Source organism: Gymnoscopelus microlampas (assembly GCF_963454915.1).
Source record: "Gymnoscopelus microlampas genome assembly, chromosome: 11".
In the NCBI taxonomy this organism is placed as follows: Eukaryota; Metazoa; Chordata; class Actinopteri; order Myctophiformes; family Myctophidae; genus Gymnoscopelus; species Gymnoscopelus microlampas.
Window position 1 is genome coordinate 4,030,504 of NC_139948.1, and position 15,880 is coordinate 4,046,383.

Here is a 15,880-nt window from a genome sequence, read left to right on the forward strand (position 1 = left end):
TTACTCAAGTACTGCACTTCAGCACAATTTTTGAAGTCATTTTACTTTACTGGAGTATTTCCAATTGTTTACTTTTACTCCACTACATATCGGAGGCACATATTGTACTTTTACAATTTACACTTATTTGAAAACTTTAGTTACTAGTTACTTTGCAGATATATAAATGATTACATTATAAAACATGCATTAACCACTTTAGCCGTGTTATACCTAGGCTATTTGAAAATAGCCGATCTACAAGCTCACAACGCGTCGCATCTAAAATGTTTTCAAACATTTTAGTACATTTGGCACTTTAAGTACATTTTGATACCAACACTTTTGTACTTTTACTCAAGTAAATTTTGAATGTGGGACTTTTCTTGTAAGAGAGTACTTCTACATAGCAGATTGATACTTTTACTTAAGTAAAACATTTGAAAATGTAGCTAGTTACTCACAAATTACCTACCTTATATTATCTATACAAATGTACGCGCACACACGCACACACACACCCCCCCACACACCCCCCCACACACACACACACAGGTTTACTACAGCAAACCAATCCTTAATACAGACCACGGACACCGCAACCACAACACCCCAGCCCCAACACACACACACACACACACACACACACACACACACACACACACACACACACACACACACACACACACCACAGGCAAAGGAGGCAGAGGTACAGTATATGCAACATGTGGAAACAACCATCCAGACATGACGACAACTAAACAGATGGAGAGAGAAACAGAAGTGACTGAATGAAAGGGAGGCTTGTTTTGAGATGAGAAGATGATCACACACCCCTCTGTGTAGCCTCATTCATACTTTGCCATACTAAGTTGTCGCGCACAACAAATAGCCAGTCTACAAGCTCACGACACAAGCTCACAACGCATCATGTCGGAAACAAATTAACTACTGAGGGCTCGCCTCTTCACTGGGGTCCACCAAGGAAAATACTCTGCCCCCTCCTTTTTCCCCCTATCTACACTCTTATGCCGAAAATAGCCGATCTACGAGCTAAACATGGAGCTGTCCAAGCACAGACAGTCCCCCCCCTAGGGGACCCCGCGTTCAAGAGGTTACCCTTCACTACTTGTCCAACGTGACGTGTTGTGAGCTTGTGGACCGGCTATTTTCAGCACGTGGCATCATACAACGAGTCCTGACCTATAGGACACACATTTTGGGACACAATTGTGTGTGTGTGTGTGTACTTGTATTACTATAAGATAAATGTCCCCGCAAGTATAGTAGAATTAGAGAACTAATGGTCCTTCCTGGTTGAAAAAAAATCAGATATATAAGCTCACATCGCTTGTAGATCGGCTATTTTCGGCTGTAGGGCATAGGTTTTTTTTTTTATGCCCCAAAAAATCCTTGCAAAAAATGCATTCATGAAATTCATGAAATCACCGTCCTAAAAATCACCTCAGAAGCATGGTATTACAAATGTTTGTGTATGTTTGTGTGTGTGCGTGTGCGTGCGTGTGCGTGCATGCGAGGGCCGAAACGTGTGAAAAGCCAACAGGAAGACGGCCTGCTGTCCTTCCTGTGAGCCCCCCCCACCCAGCTGGGTGGTGGAGGTGGGCTCCAGGTTAAAGCTCATCCATCAGTTTTCACCGCCGACATCTTGCACGGTCTGGTCTCGTCCGCTTCCCAACATCCTGCTTTTGCGCGGGTGGACACCCTCCTCCCCCCCCTCCCCTCCCCTCCCCTCCCCTAGTAGCCCTACAGTGACTCTGCTATCTCCGCCCTCCAATCAAAATTCAACCATTTGGAGACGTTCTTTTTATTTTTATTGCCAGGCCTCCGGGTGGGGGGGGGGGGGGGGGGTATCCTAATTATCCAGTGGTGTGAAGTACATTTACTCAAGTACTGTATTAAAGTAATTTTTGGGTATTTTTACTTTACTGGAGTATTTCCAATAGTCAGTACTCCACTATAGCTCAGAGGCAAATATTGTACTTTTATTCCACTCCAATTATTTTAAAACTTTAGTTACTAGTTACTCTTATGCGGGCTAAAAATCCTTGATTTTGCGACGAAATGTGCGTTCTTTTTGCAATTTTATGCGGTGAAATTGCGGGAAGTTGCGAAATATGCGGAAAGTTGTGAAATATGCAGCAATATGCGATAAGTTGCGAAAAATGCGAAATATGTTAAAAGTTGCGAAATATGCGATGCGAATCGCATATTTTCCCAAATGGCCCTTTGCGGGTGTGTAACTCTGAGAGTTATGGGGGTCGTGGAAATCTGAAATTCAAAAATCTGAGAACTACTGTGCTACACTAAATGGAACAGAGCCTTCATTAGTATCACTGGTAACACCTGTGAAGGAAGTGATAATATGTGCATAGAGCCTATTGCACTAACACTAACACTTACTCGAGCAGTTGAAGAGTTAAGATCGGCTATTTCGGGGCACTACACCGGCGAGCAACAAATAATCGGGGGTTATATCTCCGCCCGGCTGGGTAGTTTTAGCTGTTACCAATTAACCCCCCACGCGCGACACGGAGCTGAACACAGCACTTCCTGTGTCTGTCGGTGCGTCCCGACGATTGGCGAGCTACAGGGCTCTGTGCGGCGGACTGGCGGGGCGGTCCGCGCGGGTTGACCTCGAGACAACGGGGGGGGGGGAGCTGGCAGCGGTGAAAGAAAGCATCAGGAGAGAAGGGGAGGGGAGGAGGTAGACAATCCCCTCCTCTGTGTCCTGAGGTCCTGGGCCCCCCCTGGTTCTGCTCCTGTGGCACCTGACGGTATACTCCTCTGCAGAGACCCCCCCCTAAAAAGACCTCTTGTGTTCTGTGGTCTACGGCTCCCTCCCTCGTGTATCACTCGCTCTTATGATAGCGTAATAACACGGTTATAACTCTGTTATTCAGTGGTGTAAAGTAACTACACTTTTACTCAAGTACTGCACTTCAGCACAATTTTTGAAGTCATTTTACTTTACTGGAGTATTTCCAATTGTTTACTTTTACTCCACTACATATCGGAGGCACATATTGTACTTTTACAATTTACACTTATTTGAAAACTTTAGTTACTAGTTACTTTGCAGATATATAAATGATTACATTATAAAACATGCATTAACCACTTTAGCCGTGTTATACCTAGGCTATTTGAAAATAGCCGATCTACAAGCTCACAACGCGTCGCATCTAAAATGTTTTCAAACATTTTAGTACATTTGGCACTTTAAGTACATTTTGATACCAACACTTTTGTACTTTTACTCAAGTAAATTTTGAATGTGGGACTTTTCTTGTAAGAGAGTACTTCTACATAGCAGATTGATACTTTTACTTAAGTAAAACATTTGAGAACTTTTTTCCACCACTGCTGTTATTACACTGCTATAACATTATTAGAATTTAACTCTGAGAAGAGGGGTACAAATGAATAGAAACAGTACCCTCGCAGAGTTACACATGTATAAAACTCTCTCCCTCTCTCTCGTGTTTCGGGGAGAACAAGGCGGTCCCTGACCTCGCCTCTCATCGCCGTCGCCTCTCACAGAAAAAAGCACGAGGGGAGATATTTATGGAAGGTCCCTCTCTCGCTCTCTCTCTCCCCAACCAACGTTGGCTTGGAGTGCCATCCCCATGCACTGGAATGCTTCGGGGTAGGATATCAAACGCACAGCGTTACCACACACACACACACACACACACACACACACACACACACACACACACACACACACACACACACACACACACACACACACACACACACACACACACACACACACACACACACACACACACACACACACACACACACACTCCAGAGCTGGTGGGGACAGAGAGGGAGAGTGTAGGAGGCTGTCAAATGACATTCCTACTGATAGTGTCACATTCCTGGGAGGACCTGGCCACTCAGTCAGTCTGCCTGTCTGTCTGTCTGTACCAGGAGTCCCGCACGGAGGGTCCCTGCCCCCCCCCCCCCCCCCAGCCTGACTGTCAGCGTCCGGATGCTACAAGCTAACTTCCAGTCTCAGTCGGGTGCTAAGCTGTTCAGCAAACACCCCAACCCCCCACCACCACCACCACCACTCCACTGCCTTCTGATCCACTGCCGCCCATATTTATTATGGTTATCATTTTGGAAAAGCACTTCATTTCAATTCTATCCATCAACTTGGAGATCGTTGCTGTCGGGCAGAAACCAGCTAACTCCATTCTTGAGATTCCATTTTTTTCCCCCATAAATCAGAGCTATTGAACACCCTTTATGTCTGTGTGTTGGTAAAAAACATATTGAACCAATGAAAAGTATTCAAAAGTGCTTCTGACAAAAGCAGCTAACTCCATTGGATCCTCAAACTTTCTGCTAAACCAGCTAACTCCACCAAAAGGGGGAGGAGTTAGCTGGTTTGGCTGACTCCAGGCGCTTGGAGGTCCATTCAGCTGTTCTTATCAATGATGAACAAAACCTCCTAACTCCACTTTTTGTTTTGTCATTTCCTGAAAAATGAACATTTTGGAGTTAGCTGGTTCATGCCCGACAGCAGAGAGATATTAATACGGTACATTAACCATCATTCCCCCGGTGCAGGATTCATTACAGTGCCTTCAGGCCAGTGGTTCTCAAACTTTTTCATGTCAAGGACCCCCAAATTGATGTGTATTTGGTCACGGACCACCCATCTGAAAGTGTTTTGTGCCTGGGACCCCCAGAACAGAAGATATATGTAAAAAATAATATGTATATATTATTTTTATATGTTTTGAAATTCAAAAATGTCCACACATTTGATATTTCTTTCGATATTTTTCAAAAATCGCAGATATACAAGCTTGCAGCGCGGCACGAAGTGATGCGCTGTGAGCTGGTGTATCTGCTATTTTTAAATAGCCAACATGTGCATGGATAAAGTGGTTGCAAATAGTGCGACACATTTTGCTGGGGACCCCCCTCCAAGGACCCCTGGGGGTCCCCGGACCCCTACTTTGAGAACCACTGAACTTGGGAGACGTTAATATGGTACATTACCCAGCATTCCCCAGTGCAGGATTCATTCTGGGTCGCGGTGCCTTCGGGCTACAAAGAGGAGACAGTGCTGTGTCAGCCTCTACACCAAACTAAACTCTGCATGTTAATCCAATTAGGCCGGGAGAGAATCTCTATTAAAAAATAGCAGATATACAAGCTCATAGCGCCGCACCGAGCGCCGCGCTATGAGCTTGTAGATCTGCTATTTTTGGAGGGAAAAAAATGAACATTTTAGCAAATTTGGTCGATGTGATGTCATCTAAATCCTAACTTTTTTTTTTTAAACTTATGTTGCTATACTATCAGTGGGTTCTCAAACGTTTTCATGTGAAGGTCCCCCGAAATTATATATATTTGGCCGGTGGACCCCCATCCCAAAATATTTAGTTCCAGGGACCCCCCGAAGCAAAAATTTCAGTTAAAAATGTTCGCTTTAAAAATATATATATTCAAACAGTTGCACAAAGTTTCATGATTTTTCAAAAATAGCAGATCTACAAGCTCGCAGCGCGGCACTCGGTGCCGTGCTGCGAGCTTGTAGATCTGCTATTTTTCTGCTATTTCTTTTTACAGCCAAAGCAATCTTAAGTGACACAGATGCGTTCCCGGTCTAAATGGATTAATTCAACTTTCAAAGGATTTTTTTGTTACTGTGCATGTGTGGAGTTAACAGTGCATGGCTTAGGTTAATTCCCCATGTTGCTTTTATGAGCCATGTTTTTTTTTCCTTCTTTTTTTCCCCCTTCTTTCCTGTGACAGTACACCACAGAGACATGGCTTTATTTTACACTACAACTTTTTACAAGGAGCGCTTTATGAGTTCAGGTTGCGGTACGTTGGCACATGCTAAACAATATGGAGTCTGTATAAATAGTCCCACACCGACGAGACGCGCAGTACCCCCACACCCCCTCCCATAGGGCACTGGGTTATAAGCAGCTACGCGCCGTGTGTTTGACATGGCTCTGACTGTCAATAAACCATTCACTGGTTATAGCTGGGGGAAAAAAGAGCATTCTAAGCAGTGTTAATGTTTGTCTACCTTTTTTCACTGACAAAAAAAAACAAATAAAAACTATGCTACGATGACTAAAGCTACGACTAAATATACGTTGCTGTCCGGCAGAAACCAGCTAACTCCATTTTGACACTTTTGCATTTGTTTCCATAAATCAGGGCCATTGAACACCCTTTATGTCTGTGTTTTGGTAAAAAAAAATATTGAACCAACGAAAAGCATTCAAAAGCGCTTCTGACAAAACCAGCTAACTCCATTGGATCCTCAAACGTTCTGCTAAACCAGCGAAGTCCACCGGAGTTAGCTGGTTTTGCTGACTCCAGGCTCCACCCCCTTTTGACCTCCAACCTCATTGTGAGCTTGGAGGTCCATTCAGCTGTTCTTATCAATGATGAACAAAACCTCATAATTCCACTTTTTTTTCCTGAAAAATGAACATTGTTTCCCGGAAGAGAACAAGGCTGTGGTTTCTATCAGCTTGGAATCCCCATCAATTATGTCATCGTTAGACAGGTTTCTGTGCGGTCGACAGAACATTAGTTAACCCTTTGCCTGCCACTGACGAGGGAACTTTCAGAGTTCTGCCGAGACGCAGCCTGCCACTGACGATTTCTGACCAGTTTTGTGTTTTCAGTGGTTTTTCCACACTGGTACACAGACAAGCCAGGGTCTTCTTCACAACGCATGCTCCCCACCCTCCCCGGCTGTCATTACAAAAGACTACAGCTTCCAAACGACAAAACTGGAAGAAGTGTTTTTTTTTGTAAATTGCGTTACCGAAGTAAAAAATACACATTGTTTTCAACCTCTTTCAAACTCATTCAAAAATGCGCCGCATCGTGCCACGTTTGTGAGCTTGTAGATCAGCTATTTTTGAATAGCCGAAGTATAAAACAAGTGCTTAAGTGCATGTTTTTTTGTTATAATATTCTAAATCTCACGTAACTCTTGAGAGAGATTACTAGTAACTAGACCCATCAACATGTAGTGGAGTAAAAAAAAAAGTACAATATTTGCCTCCGAGATGTAGTGGAGTAGAAGTATAAAGTATTGGGAAAATGCCCATGCTCAAGTAAAGTCAAAGTACCTAAAATTGTTCTTTAGTAAATGAACTTAAGTTACTTTCCACCGCAGCCAAACGGCTCCTCCTCCTAGCCATCCATCGTGGAAAAAGTACTCAAATTCTTTGCTTAAGTAAAATTACCCATACTGCAATATAGAAATACTCGCGATGTGACGCGTTAACGCGACGCGTTGTGAGCTTGTATATCTGCTATTTTCAAATAGCCTATATAGAAAATAGGGCTAAAGTGGTTAATGTATGTTTCACGATATCATAATTTATATCTGCAAAGTAGTTCAAAGTTCAAATAATTATAGTGGAGTAAAAGTACAACATTTTCCTCTGAGATGCAGTGGAGTAAAAGTAAGTGGAAATTGGAAATACTCAGTACAGTACTTAAGTAAATGTACTTAATTACTTTCCACCACAGCCCGGCAGCACGGGCATGCAGCCCGCCGACCCATTGCAAGCAGCGTTCTCCATGGAAACCACACACACACACACACACACACACACACACACACACACACACACACACACACACACACACACACACACACACACACACACACACACACACACACACACACAGGCTGCCTGGCTGACGCACACATGAGCCAAGCCTGGAGACTCAAACACTAATTTGTCTCACAGGGGAACGAACGCGGGCGGAGAGAGAAAGAGGTGGCCCTTCTTTTCACATGTTACAGCAGCACAGCGGGGCGGTTTGTTTGCACATTTTGGCTTTTCTCAGGAATGGGGGGGGGGGGGGGGGGGGAGTACACACACAGGGAGGAGCGGGCGCACACACACACAAAAACACACACAAAAACACACACACACACACACACACACACACACACACACACACACACACACACACACACACACACGAAGGCAAGCATATAAATACCCTAAATATTTACACACACGGGCACTGACGTACATGTGCAAATCCATGCACACGCACGCACAATACAAACATCAACATTTTAGGATGCTGATATTTTAACATTTTTGCTATTTACTATAAGCCTAAAGCCAAAAAGAGTGCTGATCTGCAAGCTCACAATGTGTCGTTGTGAGCTTGCAGATCGGCATTTTATTTTTTCGGTGCACGACAGCATAACTTTAATATCCTATAACTAACCTCACCTCCAGATGTCTTAAACTAACCTGAATATTTTAGACCCATCTCTAAGAATATGTTTTCTTGTGGGGACCAGGACAATCACAATGTCTATTTCTCAAGATCTACTATACTTGTGGGGGCCTTTGGTCCCCACAAGTATAGCAACACAAACACACACACACACACACAGGACAAATGCACACATTCAGCATGCAGCTACAGTAAATGAGTTAGGTCACGTCTAATATTATCTGCCACACCTCCACTAAGTCAGCGTTGAGTAACAGGCTTGCAACAAGTCCGTCTGTCTGTCTGTCTTGCCAACAGCATGGTACAGACCTAGAGAATGTCTTCTCTAAACAGCACCATGCACCTAGAGAAAGGAATTAAACTGTAATATAATGTAATACTATATCGTCCCTGTCGGGGCAGAAACCTGTTATCTCCATATTTAAACTTTTTGTGTTTTTTTCGTAAAGTAACGCTGTACTTTATCACACTACAGCAGTGCAAATGGACCCTTGTGGGTCCATTTTGTTCCATGTGTACACTCTCAGAGTTATGGCCGTCCTCGAAATTAAAAAGACGCGGAGTCCACATTATCATGCTCTGACAGTGTGTTAAACCGGTTCCGGAAAGGGTTTCAAATGTGAATGGAACCGATTCCGGTTCCTCAATGTTGGATCCGGTTCATACCGGTTCCGGATCTCAACAATTGACATTGAAAAAATAGCCGATCTATAAGCTCACAACGTGTCGCATCGCGACTTGTTGTGAGCTTGTAGATCTGCTATTTTCAAACATTTTAGTACTTTTACCTTTGGTACTTTAAGTATATTTTGATACCAATACTTTAGATAAATGTCTCCTGAAGTTAAACATGCTTCTCAATTCAAGATGTCCTGCTTTACATGGTTATATTATATCCATATTTTTGATCCCTTATGACATTAACCACTTTTATACTACGGTTATTTGAAAATAGCCCATCTGAAAGCTGATTGCATGTCCTATTGCAAAGTGTTGTGAGCTTGAGGATCTGCTATCTTCACTGAATAGAAAGTAGGGACGCTCACACACACACACACACACACACACACACACACACACACACACACACACACACACACACACACACACACACACACACACACACACACACACACACACACACACACAGCTAACTAACAGGCACAACAGACTGGTGATATTAGCACAAAAGTGTGTGCGTGTGTGCGCGTGTGTGTGCGTGTACAGCCATAAACCTTGTACATGGCGGCCATAAACTTGAAAGATTAACCTTGTAAACACAGTGACTGACTGCATGGCTGCACGTAAACATGACCTGGCATAAACTAATGGAGGCTGAGAGCGTCACAGGGCCTATGGGCTATTATTGTGTGTGTGTGTGTGTGTGTGTGTGTGTGTGTGTGTGTGTGTGTGTGTGTGTGTGTGTGTGTGTGTGTGTGTGTGTGTGTGTGTGTGTGTGTGTGTGTGTGTGTGTGTGTGTGGGAGGGGGGGGGGGGTGTTGTGTTAAGATGCTGGGCTCTGATTGCTGCGTCTCACATCTGTGTACTTAGACGACTCCATTTGTACTCTCTCAATTGCATTTTAGAGCTACACACCAGGTCTTATTTTAATGAATAAAATGTTACTTCAACCAATATGTATGGTAGAGTATGTTAATACAGTCAATAAAGTTATTTGAAGCAGATGGCACACCGGATTGGAAACTAGAAGTGTTGCCATCTTTGTTGAAGTTTAGACGCAGTTGCAATGACCTCTTTCTGTCATGAGAGACACACGTTAACCACATGAACCCTAGCGTCCATATTCTGTATAATATATACGGTAACATTATTAGGGTTACTATCCGGAACCGAAGGAACCGAATCCAACATTGAGGAAAGGTTCCTCACATCTTTGAGAATGTTGGATCAATTAAACTTTTTTCTAATTTCAAGGACCGCCATAACTGTGTGAGTGTTACGGTTAGTTATATCCTTAAAGCAGTGGTTCTCAAACTTTTTCAAGCCAAGGACCCCCAAATTGATAGGTATTTGGCCACGGACCCCCCATCTGAAAATGTTTTGTGCCAGGGACCCCTAAAAGAGAAGATCGGTGTAAAAAAGAAAATCGAAATTATTTGAACTTTACCAAACATTTTCAAAGAATTTCAAAAATAGCAGATGTACAAGCTCACAGCGCGGCACAAAGTGACGCGCTATGAGCTTGTAGATCTGCTATTTTTGAATAGCCAACATATACATGGATAAAGCGGGTAAAATGATAATGATGCTATGTTAACGACTTTAGCTGGGGACCCCCTGGAACCCCCCCAAGGACCCCTGGGGGTCCCCGGACCCCACTTTGAGAACCAACGCCTTAAAAGGGAATCGTTAAGGAACCGGAATCGTTAAAATCCTAAAAAGGATCCCAACACTAGTGAACATTGGGTGAAGTATAGGCGAACACGCCAAACATAGCAGATCTACAAGCTCTACAAGCAGCATGAGCTCGTAGATCTGCAAACAAGGAGGGGGCCGAGGATAGAGCCATGGGGGATCCCGGTCAACGGCGTACCGTATATGGGGTTCAAGTGGTTAAAACTTAGGGATGGTAGCTTTACCACTCAGCATTTTGCTGGTCTGTGTTTAAAGCAACGCAGCGCGATACCAAGAGCACTAATGAATAATGAAAGACCCTTCCCCTCCACTTCATCGAGACTCACATTCCCCACGGAGGCTATTAGATACAACTCACTCACACTCACACACACACACACACACACACACACACACATATTTCTATACTTGTGAAGCACATTTTAGGACATACATTTTATAAATGGCACTTTTTTGTAACCCTAACCATAAAGCCAGAGTTACTTGCACAGCTGTGCCGTGCCTCGGAAAATAACAGATCTACAAGCTTGCAACACATCGCAGCGTGACAAGTTGTGAGCTTATAAATCAGCTATTTTTGGTGCACAACACCGGCGTGCGACTTAGAATAAATCAGCATCTCTAACCCTAACCTCAAAATGCCTAACCCTAACCCTAAGCCCAAACACCAACCTGAATCTTTTCCCAGTTGTAAGCCTTTGACTCCCCAAATCTTTTTAAACCTAAAAACAGCAATGTATCTATGTAAGGACCAGGAGAAGTGTCCTCAATGTTCACCGTTCGCCGCTTCATCTCTCCCAATGTATGACTGAATCATTGTAAAGTAAGTAAGTGAGTACTTAGAAAAGCGCTATAAAAATGCAATTCATAATTATTTCACAAGTATAGTACTACAAGTACACACACACACACACGCATGCACGCACACGAGAGAAGGAGGGAAAACAGCTAATTATCTCTCATCTCTCAGACATAAGCTAATGTCGCACGCCCCCAAAACATATCATCACATACGTCTTAAAAGCCAAACGTCATTTCCCCAGCTCATTTCTCCTTCCTCTGGCCGTCTCCAGACAGTCCAGACAGCCTGGCTGTCATCACCCGCACTGAGCTCTTTGTAAACAGCGCTATCTAATCACCACGTCCCAGCCCTCTTCTCCCCAAGCCCACTGCTGACCTCCATGACCCCAACGAGGGGTCCGGTCCAACCACCACCCCCCCTCCTCAAAGCCCCCCTTGTCCTCAGAGTTTTTTTTTTTTTTGGTGCGGCACTTAAACATGACCAGGGGCTGCATGGCTCAGTGATATACAGCGTGCCAATGTCGACACTCCACTAAAAACCTCATTTTTGTCCAGGGTTTTCTTTTGTTTTTACTGCTCCCTCGGGGGGTCATGGGGGTTTATCTAAAAGAGGGTCCTCACGTCTGCTTGCTCTCCAGGGCTTTTGTGAGGCCGAACGCTGTTTACTTAGGCCAAGAAGGCTCCGACTTTGACAGTTGTTTTGTCCGGAGGGGAGGGTCGGGTTATTAAGTAATTTATATCGCCGGTTGTAAACAAAGCCCGGCACTCAGTTAAATCCTATAAGTGTTCGTTTACACTCCCAGAGTTACAAAGTAAATGCTAAATATCAAATATTAATAGAATATCAAATAGATATGATAGCGAAATGAGAAACTGTTTTACTTAAATTACAAAATGTACTGATTGCAAAATCATAATATATCACTTCATAAAAAACATTTGCTTATTTAGTCATTTATCTTTTATTTCATTATCAATTAAATTCTAATCTCTGGGTTTCTGTGAAAGGAAGTGCTTTAACTTTGGCATAACTTTAGGTTAATATATATATATATAATAATAGAAGTGCCAAATATGGCTGTATGTGCTCCATGAGCGAGGAACCACACGATACGATTTTTTCACGATTTTTTTTAACACAAAATGTTTTTCCAGACAAATGGAAAAAAACATTTTCTTTTATTATTTCTCTTTCACAAGTCCAGTATTTTCTTCTCTTTTTTTTGTTTTTACAATACTGTGTTTTCTCTTATCCTCTTTTCAATACAGTAACAAATGACTGAAAACCCTTTTTTTCATGAATTCTCTTACAAAGATCCTGGATTGTCATTTTGCATCACGATCATTTTTTTATTAAATTGTCTCGGCATTCTAATGCGTAGACACAATCAAAGTAGAGTCTGCCTAGATCTTTAACCTCCCGAACCCTATAGCGGACCTACGGTATTCTGGGCACGGCATTTGGCTATTCAAAAATAGCAGATCTACAAGCTCGTAGCGCAGCACTCGGTGCCGCGCTACGAGCTTGTATATCTGCTATTTTTGAATAGCCCAAAGAAATCTTAAAATGACACAGATGCGTTCCCGGTCTTCATGGATTACCAGTACCAGCGCACTCATTTGCTAACAGGAACTGCTTTGTTTGTAGTTATTTATTAGCAATACTTCATGTGGTCAGTCGAGGTGGTCAGTCATCTAAGACAGTGGTTCTCAAAGTGAGGTCAGGCGGGGGACCCCCAGGGCTACCCTGAGGGGGCTCCAGGGGGTCCCTGGCAAAATGCGTTAATAGAGCCTCAAAATCAGTTTAACCACTTTTAACCCATTGAGACCTGAAGCCGGTTCTACATGTCTCCTAAATCTCAACAGTTTTCTGAAAAACCTATGTTTCTATATCAGTGGTGCTCAATCTTTTTCATGTCAAGGACCCCCAAAATTATATGCATCAAAATATGTTGTTCCAGGGACCCCCAGAAGCAAAGATTTTAGTTAAAAATGTTCGCATTAAAAATATATACATTCAAAGATTTGCACACATTTTCACGATTTTTCCCTATATTTAAACCCTATATACAGAAAATAAATCTACAAGCTCACACCATGCACTGGTAGCTAAACGAAGCAAAGGTTCTACAAAAGTTCAACATGACTTTCTGAATGTATTCCAACCTACAGAGAGCCCAGTGAAGCAGAACGGTGAGACAATACGGAGAAACCAAGAACGACGTGCTGAATTAGATCTAAAGCCATTCCCACAAAGAGAAATATTGATGAGGGAAGGAGCCAGACCTTGCTTTTCCCTCGGCAGCTTAATAAGGGGAAAGGAAGTAAAAACATTACGACTCAGTCAGCGTTTTCCACAGTTCCACAGTAACGTTGGGGTAACGTAAGGTTTAGCAGACGGACCGCGCAGGCCCTGGATTCTGGGAACCCAGCTGGAGGTATAGAAAGGAAAACAACAGCCCCTGACGGCGCTAAATGACATGTTTTGAGCGGTGTGACACCTCACGCCTGTCCTCCAGACAACAGTCACCACTTCATTTGAACACACGCTGACTCGGCTAAACGCGTCAGCCAACGGCCGAGCCGACCGCCCAGCAGCACATACACAGTACACACACACACTGCTGGAAGTACTGCAATGCACCGTTTCCCAAACGGTGGGTCGGGACCCATGTCTGGGTCACCGAGCAAATGTTAAATAGAAATAAATATCCCCCTATTTTTTCGTCAAACTTTTTCCACGACTGAATAACGACTGTAGGAAATAGAGCTAACATGATTAAAAACAGGTTTTGTAATAATAATCTAAATATGCAAAGGACGCGTAACTAAAGTCAAATAATTGTAGTGGAGTGGAAGGTACAATATTTACTTTGAGTAGAAGTAGTGGAGTAGAAGTAAAGGGAAATACTTCAGTAAAGCAAAAGTATCCTTTTTTTACAGTACAGTACTTGAGCAGACAAACTTAGTTACTTTAAACCACAGAGTATAGCGTTGCTGGCGGGCAGAAACCTCTTATCTCCATATTTTTTTACTTTTCCCGTTTTTTTGGGGGGTAAATTACTTCAAATTACAGCGTCACACAAAAGCCTCCAAAGTAGCAGACCCACAAGCTCGAAACGCGGCGCGAAGCGGCGCGTTTCGAGCTTGTGGATTTGCTACTTTTGGATGCTTTTGAATTTGAAAAGTTACAGTTTTGCACATATGAGGTTTCCACCCGACATGAGACGACAGGCAACGTAGCTTGCAAAGGGGCCAAAGAGGCAACGTGCCCCGGCGTTCCATGTGTGTGCGCTTTAGCCTCAGTTTCTCATTGCGCTACATGAGCCGTGCGAGCCAGGGCCCCCGTTGCATAGTGGAAAATAGACGTTTTATAGACGCGCAGGGGAACAGCATAATGACTGGATTCGGCGGTTGAACTTGGCCCGAACGGAGGCCTCGCCACGGGGAGCGGGTCCTGAAAAGAAGTGTTTTTTTATAGCGTCGACCTCATCTACTTACCCGTCAGAGTCCTGGTAGTTGACATTCAGCCTCTTGGTGGAACCCAGCAACTCTGCACACAAACACACACACACACACACAGACAAAAACAATGATTATGCAGGCCTTTTACACAGCTGGTTACCAGTCAATTAATAAGTCCTATAAATAGACGTAACATGCGTAGAGACGTATGCCGACGTAGCCGTCTTACTGGTCCGCTCAACCAGCCAGAACTCCACTGCAAGAGACCTGAAAGGGAGTGGCTCCCACACTGGGGGGGAGGGGGGGGGGGGGGGGATTATTTTGGGGGGATCCCCAGATGATTGGCTAAATGCGCAACATTGTTTTCTCACTCAGCAGTAAACAAACCAACATGCAGTATAAGTGTATACAGTGTATCTGCACATTTCTAAAGTGACGATTTAATGACTTTTAAGAACTTTTTAATACCATATTGGCCAAATATTACGTAGGAAAGAAGCCAACATTGTGAAAATAGCCAACAAGCTCAACGCCTTGCAGTGCGAGGTGTTGTGAGCTTGTAGTTCGGCTATTTTCACAATATTTTTCTGTGGAACCGAGTCAAACTAAATGTAATGCCTACAATTCTAAGTGCTTGTCAGGGTGGGGGGTTCCCCAGTTCAAATATGATTATTGTGGGGTTTGCGGCACTGAAAAGTTTGGGAAACCTTTGCTGTAAGGGTCTATTTGGTCTCGGGGACAGCCTTGGACCCCCTCAAGGACCCCTGGGGGTCCCTGAACCTCATACTAAGAACCAGTGTAATATACAGTGCAATCCAATACTTCTGTAAATGCTCAAAGCTCTGATTGTGATGTGCTGAGTCAATGTGACCTTCAGGATGACCTTGGCTCCCGGGGGGCTCAGTGACTGTTCCTCGAAGTGAATGCGTCTTTTTCAAGCGTCCGCGTGACATTAACAACGGCGCGCCGATTAAACG

General features: G+C 43.6%; 1 protein-coding gene across 1 annotated transcript in view; it reads right to left on the bottom strand.

Moving 5' to 3' along the window:
• Positions 1-15,880, bottom strand: part of caskin2 (CASK interacting protein 2) — a 144,467-nt gene that overhangs the window by 66,741 nt on the left and 61,846 nt on the right. The window contains 1 exon segment of the mRNA XM_084072176.1: positions 14,940-14,991. Coding sequence (XP_083928302.1) covers positions 14,940-14,991 — 52 coding nt within the window.